Here is a 9,439-nt window from a genome sequence, read left to right on the forward strand (position 1 = left end):
GCCAGGCTCACGGGTAGAAGGCAAGTCTGAGAGGCATGTTGGACTGGAGTTAGGGAACGCTCTGGGCCCAGGAGGGAGGGGCAAAGGGACCGGCAAGGGCTTTGCTTTAACCGGGACAGTCCAGGCCAAACTGGGATGGTTGGTTATGCTAGTGGTGCCATGTTAATAGCGGTGGGAGGGGCACTTAAGACAACCTTATGATTGTATACTATATAAACAATTGTATTTTACTACATTTTATGACGGGAATTCTATGTTATAGTGGTTTCATTGGATCAGGAGAATTTATGATGGTCTCAGAACTAGTCCCTTGAAAATGCCAAAGTTCTCATACTTTATTTCTGTTTTTCAAACATATTTTTATTGATTTCAGAGAGGAAGGGAGAGAGAGACAGAAACACTAATGATGAGAGAGAATCATTGATCGGCTGCCTCCTGCATGCCCCACACTGGGGACCGAGCCTGCAACCCGGGCATGTGCCCTGACCAGGAATCGAACTGTGACCTCCGGGTTCATAGGTCGACGCTCAACCATTGAGCCACGCCAGCAGGGCTCATACTGTATTTCTTGTCCTGCTCAGGACAGCTGCTGCGTCTCGCAGCCCAGAATCTCCAGCCTTAGGGCAATGTGGTTCACCCAGCTCCGAGGGTGAATTCTCAGGTAGCGTGTCAGGAGCGGTGGGTCTAGCGAAATCACCACAGGTGTGAGGGAGTCTTGATTTCCCTGAAAAACCTGAAAGAGGAATGACAGCATTTATTTGTTGTCCAGCAGGAAAAAAATTATGTTTGCCCAACATGGCCAGGAGAAGTGAGTGTGACATCTAGAATTAAGGGCACTCTGCTTGCTGCTGTGGAGGCCTTTGTCTTTAGTTCCTGGACAGTGCCAACTCCTTTTATCACGAGAGCCTTTGTATAGGTGGTTTCCAGTGTTGAGAATGCTCTTACCCCTCCTGTTATCTCATTTTTATCCTTTGGGTCTTGGTTTAAATACTATCTCTTGCCCGGCCGGTGTGGCTCAGTGTTCGAGTGTTGACCTATGAACCAGGAGATGACAGTTTGATTCCCAGTCAAGGGCACATGCCCGGGTTGCAGGCTCGATCCCCAGTGGGGGTCGTGCAGGAGGCAGCTGATCAATGATTCTCTCTCATCATTGTTGTTTCTCTCTCTCTCTCCCTCACCCTTCCTCTCTGAAATCAATAAAAATATATTTACCAAATAAAACTAAGGTCATTCTTTTACATAACCACAGGATAACATTATTATACCCAACAAGTGTATTATTGATATCACAATGTTATCTTCAAAATTTTCTAATCCAGAATTTAGTAAAAGATCTCACATTGCATTTATTTGTCATATCTCTTTAATCTAGAAGAGACTCCTACTCTCTGGTCTTTTTTTGACCTTCATGACATTGACTTTATTTATTTACTTACTTATTTGGATTTGGAAAATTTACTTTGGAAATTTGGGGCATTGGCATTTAAAAAATATATATTTTTATTGATTTCAGAGAGGAAAGGAGAGGGAGAGAGAGATAGAAACATCAATGCTGAGAGAGAATCATTGATTGGCTGCCTCCTGCATGCCCCAAACTGGGGATCAAGGCCGCAACCCAGGCATGTGCCCTTGACCAGAATCGAACCTGGGACCCTTCAGTCCTCAGGCCGACACTCTATCCACTGAGCCAAACCAGCTAGGGCGGGGCACTGGCATTTTTTAAAAAGTCCAGCACCATTGTGCTGTAGAATGTCCTACATTCTAAATTTGTGTGACTGTTTTCTCGTTATTAGGTTTTGGTTAAACATTTTCAGTACAAATACTAAGTAGGTGATGTGTCCTTCCCATCACACTGCATCAGGGGACACATAATACCAGCTTGTCCCATTATTGACACGAAGTTTGACCACTTGGTTAAAGTGATGTCCACCAGCTCTCTCTGTGATAGAGGTAGCAATCTCCCTTTCCTGGCCAACAATCTGTGAAACGATGTAAATATTCAGTTACCCATCAGGCTTTCAACCAATGGTTTTGGCATCCCTTAAAGTTCCCTGCAAGCATTAAATAGTATGTTGATAGTTGCAAATTGATTTCCTAATTTTGTCATTTCTTCCACATTTTTATCGTATGGCAGAAGGCAGAGACACAAGATGAGTCAAACATGCAATCACATTTAAGGCTTCTGTTTGGAAGTGGTGTATGTCATGTCTACCTTCTACATTCCATTAGCCAAATGAGTACTATTGCCAAGCCCAAAGCCAATGGAGTTTTCAAGGAAGGAGGGAATGAAAAAGCAAGAACAAACAATAATACCCTTTACCTCATCTGCCATTGTCTGTTCATTTAAAAATTCCTTATTTTTTCTCGTTCTATCAATAAGAGGTGGTTTTATAAAAGGTTTGGGTGACCTATTACGTTTCTTAGTCCAGGAGTACCCCCTACTGTTGATAAAGTGAAGTGCAATCTATTTCGTTACTAGATGGGCCAGTAAGGGGGTTGTTTCTTGTGATTTTGTGATTTGTTTTTGCTTTTACAGGACACTTAATTTTCACCATTTGAATTCTTTTTGTTCATCACAAAGCCTGCAAGATATGTAACCCCCTACACCAGAAACAAATGCCTTTTCAAATCTGCGGCCTCTAGTCACACATACTTTCAATCTCTTTTTAGAAGTGATTTTACGGACTTGAATGGGAACTAGACCACTGGCTCTCCTGGGTGTCCAGCTTTCGGATTCACCCTGTAGATCTGGAGACTTGGCAGCCTCCATAATCCTGTGAGCCAATTCCTTATAATGAATCTCTTTATACATACACTCCCATGTACCTAGGCACACACATGCACATCCTATTGGTTCTGTTTCTCTGGAGAACCCTGACTACTACTCGTGTATGTGGAATTATACAATATTTGTCATTTTATGTCTGGCCTATTTACCTTGGCATAATGTTTTCAAAGTTCATCCAGAATATCCTCCAGAATGTATATTATCTATACCCTAAGTCTTTCATTCAGCCTGAGAGGCCAGGGAATTCTTGCAGGAGATGATGTTTATCTGAGACTTTTAAAGAATGAGCAAGGTGACAGGGGCAGTGGGAAATCCCTAGAAAAAAAAATGTTCCAGGTAGAAGAAACGGTATGTGTAAAAGCCTGTTGTCAGAAGGAACATGCAATTTTTAGGGGCCTGGGAGTTTATTAGTCTGGGTGGAGCTTAGAGAGCAAAGGAGCAGATGGCAAGAGTCTGTACTAGAGAGATTAGTAAGGGCCACACCATTCTTGGTGAAAAAGAAGATAAAAGACACCATAGAGATGAATTATACATCCCCTCATAACTCATGAGATAGCAAGACTTTACTAGTACACTACGTCCTCTAATTAGCATAATTTGTTGACGTATTTAGCAAATCAACATCAAGAAGGAAGACTGTCTGGGTCACTAAAGTTCAAGGTCAATGAGGCTTAGGAATCTAAGTTGCTGATGAGGGGATACAGACACCATGAAGCCTTTGGGAAATACCTGTCATTCTTCTTTACCCCTCTGCTTCTTGCCACAATCCTGGATGACATGAAAATTCATGAGGAAAATCAACTTTGGGCTCTACTCTGCCCTTTTCTGGGGATTATACATCCTTGCTTGGAGTCACTGTGTCCTCCCCAAATGCTTTTCATGGTGTCCTATTACTACAGATACTCGGTGAAGTTTATCCTGAAAGTTTGATCCTATATCAACCTTGTTGTGCTCTTAAATGTCAAGTTCTAGGTCAGGGTTGTGCCTTTCCTATGAGAGCAGCATACCTTTACTTTGCCATTCTGAAGACACGGACTCCAGGTATGGCCATCTTGACTGCTGGAGATGAGGAACTCCGTCACATACATACTGGTAAGGAGAGATTTCGCACCCTGGGTGGTTATTCCTGTGACTTTCATTGTCTTCCGGAAGTCCACTTGCAGCCACTCTTCTGGACTATTCACCTGAGGAATAATCTAGTTAGACTAGTTTCCCGTTGGTCAGGATTTGCTCCCAGAAATCCTGAATTCCTTCTTATTAATCACGTCACAGCACTTACACTCTGCGTTTTAATTGTCTCTTTGTCAGTCCCCCTTCTTAGACTCTGAGTAACTTGAGGGCTATCATTCTTCATGATTCATTTCAGTATCCCCAGGGTCAGCTATTGAATAGATACTTAGTAAAAGTTTGATGGATGAATATATGAGCCATATAGAAATTGGCTATGTATTAAAAGTTTAGCAATGTGTTATATAACCTATTTTGTTTAAAGTAAGCTCCCAGTCTGGCTGGTGTGGCTCAGCGGTTGAGCACCCACCTATGAACCAGGAAGTCACGGTTCAATTCCCAGTCAGGGCAAATGCTTGGGTGGCATGCTTGATCCTCAGTGTGGGGCATGCAGGAGACAGCCGATCCATGATTCTCTCTCATCACTGATGTTTCTCTCTCTCCCCCAATCCCTTCCCTCCTGAAATCAATAAAAATATATTTAAAAATAAAATAAATTAAACCCCTGAAGGAGCAGACAACATTAACTCCATTCATCCCCAAAAGCTATTCAGTGGTTGAAAACTCACAGACTGAGTGGTTCTGGAAAAGAATTGTGCCCAATGAACTGTTCCATAACTGTGACCCTTTTCTTTGAGACACTGAGAAATCTGCATAAAGAGCTAATTATTTCTTTTTGTTTTTTTAAAAATAATTATTGTTGAAAATATTACATATGTCCCCCCTTTCCCCCCCATTGACCCCAAGAGCTAATTATTGATACTTCTTTCTGTGAAACTGGACTTCAGCTAGAATTCTATGACAGATATTAGCCTAGTACTGCATCTAGAGATTCCATTTCCAGTTAGGGATCATTTCCCCCGATGAATGCTGTGTATTTGACACCGCTAAATATCTGTGGGTTTTTCTGCCCACAGCCAACCTTCCTTGACACTCTTGGGGAACAACCAGGTGACATAAATACCTCTGTGGAAACAGTCAAGGGCTTTCTTCATTCCTTCCCAACCACTACTTCCCACTCTGCCGCAGTTGAATAGAACACTTGTTGCTTCTTACCCGGGGTCTCCAGGCATTAGTCCTCCCCTGGAGGTGAAGTCGGGCTTGTGAAGGAGACCAGGTGGCAAACACATTGTTTAAGTAGGAGGAGGCAGTAATCTGTGCATCTGATATTGTTTTATTTTCCATTCCTAGTGGAATGCTGCAGCCTGAAGGAAACGAAAGGAGAATGTAATCACAAGGACAAGATGCAGACCTGGTCCCACTAGCCTGCCTCCACTGACACTTGAGGACTACTGTCATCATGACGTCACTTCCCAGGAATTAACTTTTGCATTGATTCGGTTATTGGTAACATGCCCCCCCCTTTTTTTCTGGTCAGATCTGCTCAGCTTTGACTTTGATTTATTTGCCTTGTTAATAGTAGAGTAGGAGGTGGCTGCCCATGGGGCATCCCATGGTTAGAATGACCAAGTCTTGCCCGGCTGGCGTGGCTCAGTGGTTGGGCACTGACTTATGAACCAGGAGGTCACTGTTCGATTCCAGGTCAGGGCTGTGGGCTCGATCCCCAGTGTGGGGTGTGCAGGAGGCAGCTGATCAATGATTCTCTCTCATCATTGATGTTTTTCTCTCTCTCCCTCTCCCTTCCTCTCTGAAATCAATACAAATACATATTTTTAAAAAAGAATGACCAAGTCCTGGGTTTGCCCAGGACTCTGCTGGTTTTAGCATTAATAGTTCTGTGTGCTGAGAAAACCCGCAGCCTCTGGAAAACTAGGACTATTAATTATTCTATTCATGGTTGGGAGATGGAAGGATATGGGATGACGTGGCACTTACTGTTTAAATCACAGCCCATCAACTCCATGCGGAGAGTGCTGCGGATGCTGTAGTGCGTTGGGTGCAAACGGATGTACCGAGCAATAATTGGAGGGTTAAAAATATTGTGTTTTATTCCAGACGAATCCACATTGCCAAAGAAGACCTGTAGAGAGGGATTAGCACAGATACGTGGAAAGTGAAGACAGAGCAAAAAGCAATTCCTCCCAATCATGTTTTCCTTTGTGCATTTCTCAAAAGCATCCAACATTCAAAACCATTTTGGCTAGACAGATGTCAGGATAGAGTTCAAGAAGGAGAAAAATACCAGGAAGAGGAATGGAACAAGGGAAATCGGGTCTGGGCAGGTAAATTAGTCTATTTTGGGGCCCCATAAAAAGTTCACCAATGTTGAGGAAGCCAGCTAGGGCTTTGCTAATCCAGTGTGGGCCACAGACCAGTAGCATCAGCATCACTTGGGAGCAATTAGAAATGTAATATCTTGGGCCTTATTCTAAATCTACTGAATCAGAACATAAAATTGGAGAAGCACTAGCTTAGGGCAGAGTCAGCTAGGAAAGAGGACTGGGAATTGGCAGCTTACCACACTGGTCTCAATGGTCTTCCAAGAATGTGGGCTCTGCAGACAAATGCTCTAACCGATGTCACCCCAATAAATTTAAAAAATACTCTGGGCTCTGTGTGCATGTGTGAACTGCCAGGCATTAATGAATGATTCCTTATGTGTGAATTTATGAGAAAAATGTTAATATCCAACATGTGAAATTTAGGACCTTGACATGTCTACATTCTAGAGAAAAGCACATGACATATTTAAGGGAAAAGGAACACAGTTTGAGAAGTATGGTAGTAATGCCAATTCCAAAGGCCTAGAATTAAAACATGGTATACAGTGCAAAGAAAGTTGAAAATTATCTCTCATAAAATACCTGGCATTCTATATCTACTTGAATACACTGAAATAAGAATCAATGTGTTTGTTATACAAGATGGGGCAATAATAGGTTAACAGTTGTTCATATGGGAAATAATACAATACTTAATAAATAATAATAATACAATGAACTCTGTTTCATGTACTCAACTATAAACCTACCTTTGCCCCACCCTGAATCACACATCAGAGTTATAGTATTATGAAGAATTTTTAAAATTGGATCCTCTCTCTTTTTTTATGAGCTTGATTAAAGGTTTATCAATCTTGCCCTAGCTGGTTTGGCTGAGTGGTAGATCGTAGGCCTGTGGACCGAAGGGTCCTGGGTTCGATTCCGGTCAAGGGCACATACCTCCTCCCCGGCCTGGGCCTTGGTAGTGGCTCATGCAGGAGGCAACCAATCAATGTATTTCTCTCACATCAATGTTTCTCTCTGTCTTTCCCTGTCTCTTCCACTCTCTCCAAGAATCAATGGAAAAATATCCTCAGGCAAGGATTAAGAAATAAAAAGGTTTATCAATCTTGTTTATCTTTTCAAAGAACCAACTTTTGATTTCATTGATTTTTTTAGACTCTATTTTGTTTATTTCTGCTCTGATACTTATTTTTTCTTTTCTTCTACTCACTTTGGGTTTTGACTGTTCTTTTTCTAGTTTCTTTTAGTTTCTTTAAGTGTTAAGTTAAAATGTGTATTTGAAAATTTTCTGTTTTTTTCAGGTAAGCCTGTAATGCTATGAATTTCCTTCTTAGGAATGTTTTCACTGCATCCCATAAATATTAGGTTGTTGTGCTCCCATTTTCATTTGTTTCAAGGTATCTTTTGATTTCTTCCTTTATCTCATTGATAATCCATTCATTGTTTAGTAACATGCTATTAAGCCTCCAGGTGTTTGTGTTTTTCTTATTTTTCTTGTGATTGATTTCTAGTTTCATACCGTTATGGTCAGAGAAGATGTTGCTACGATTTCAATCTTCTTAAATTTATTGAGACTTGTTTTGTGTCCTAAAATGTGGTCTATCCTGGAAAGTGTTCCATGTGCACTTTGAAAAGAATGTATATTCTGCTGCTTTGTGGTGAAATGCTTTGAAGATATCAAGTAAATCCATCTGATCTAGTGTGTCATTTAAGGCAGTTGTTTCCTTGTTGATTTTCTGTCTGGAAGCTCTACCCATTGATGTCAATGGGTTGTTGAAGTCCCATACTATGATTGTATTATTATTGTCAGCATCTCCCTTTATGTCCATCAAGATTTGCTTTATGTATTTAGGTGCTCCTATGTTGGATGCATAAATGTTTACAAGGGTTATATCCTCTTGTTGAATTGACCCCTTTATTATTATGTAGTTTCCTTCTTTGTCTTATTATAACTGTTGGGGCATGTTTCTTTGTCTACCCATTTTTGGCTGCCTCTGTACTTGTTTCTGTGTTAGTTAGATATGTTGTGTTTCCCAGTCTTGCTATGATGGCCTTATGTGGTTGGTGTCCTATGAGGCTCAATAGCACAGTCTTCCTGATCACCCAAGCAAGGTGCTACAAGAATGTCCCTTCTATGGGTTATGTGAGCCTTCCTATTGTAATTGAGTCTTGATTGCTGTTTGCCTGTCTGTGCATGGGGTCAACCCATAGACTGGCTGACTGTGGAGACTGAATATGACTACAGTGCATGAGCTGCTGTGCGGGTGCTGGTTCGACTCAGCAGGGCCTGGTGCCTGTCAACATCTCCCTTTGGATGTGCCACTTGTGCAGCTAATTCAATCCTGCTCTGATGTTGTTTGAAGCAGGTGTATTTGTTCTGGGGGCTCTTGGGAGGACTCTGGTGCAGGTCAATGCCAGATGCTGCCTGTGACTGGCCTTGGGCAACCTGTTTGGAAGTACAGTTTGTGGCTGTCTCTAATGGGCCTTGGTGTGCATAGGAAGGACCAAGCTGTAAACCAAGGCTGGCTTCCACCAGGGGGCAGGTCAGTAAAAGGTCCAAGGCATCTGAGATCTGCCCCTGCCTGCCTCTACCTCCTGGCAGCCTGTTTGGCTCAGTCACTGAAAGTGTCTCTGGTGGTACTAGAGTTTCATGGGGAAGGGACTCAGTGAGTCACCAGGTAGGGGAAGGTAGTGTTCACCAGACTGATACAGGTTCAATCTTGGTGTCAGTGCTGGGTCTGTGGCCACTCAGCAAATGTCCCAGGGTATACCAAGTCTAGCTGCCATCCTCCAGGTGCCCATTGACCTTTGTTGCCGGAAGCCGGTCCATCCTTGCTGCTTGAAACAGTTGCTTCAGGGCAGAAACATCTGCACAGTATATGTTTCAAGGGACCTGGCGTATATGGCATACTGTTCTTAATATGTTTGCTCCCCTTCTTAGCGCTATGTGTTTTAACCAAGGTCACCTCTCTGAGAAAGGTTGTTTCCCCAGGTGGGGATTTTTTCCCTGGAGTTAGGGATTAACAGGACTAAGGAAGGGAATAAAACCCCTTAACTAAGTGCCAGGCAGGTAATTAATTAACTACGAAAAATCACTTAGGATAATCTCCTTCAGTTACTTCCTTGTAGCTCAACAGAACAATAGAGTAGTGACTTTGGGATGGAGATAACAAACACCCTAACCTTTGGAATAGAATGAATAGGATTAAAATCAACTGGTATAAATACAGATGTAACA

At 42.2% G+C, this 9,439-nt stretch overlaps 1 protein-coding gene across 2 annotated transcripts in view; it reads right to left on the bottom strand.

Annotated features, from left to right (window-relative positions):
* Nucleotides 1-487: 487 nt before the first annotated feature.
* F8 (coagulation factor VIII, procoagulant component) overlaps nt 488-9,439 on the bottom strand; it is an 83,766-nt gene continuing 74,814 nt past the window's right edge. For both annotated transcript variants that reach the window (XM_005885012.2, XM_014532374.1), the window contains 4 exons: nt 5,852-5,996; nt 5,072-5,220; nt 3,796-3,972; nt 488-733 (listed from right to left, as the gene is read on the bottom strand). In XM_005885012.2, the coding sequence (XP_005885074.1) occupies nt 578-733; nt 3,796-3,972; nt 5,072-5,220; nt 5,852-5,996 (627 nt within the window). In that variant the 3' untranslated portion in view covers nt 488-577. The remainder of the gene's footprint in view (nt 734-3,795; nt 3,973-5,071; nt 5,221-5,851; nt 5,997-9,439) is intronic.

This window comes from Myotis brandtii, unplaced genomic scaffold, assembly GCF_000412655.1.
Source record: "Myotis brandtii unplaced genomic scaffold, ASM41265v1 scaffold889, whole genome shotgun sequence".
Classification (NCBI taxonomy): domain Eukaryota; kingdom Metazoa; phylum Chordata; class Mammalia; order Chiroptera; family Vespertilionidae; genus Myotis; species Myotis brandtii.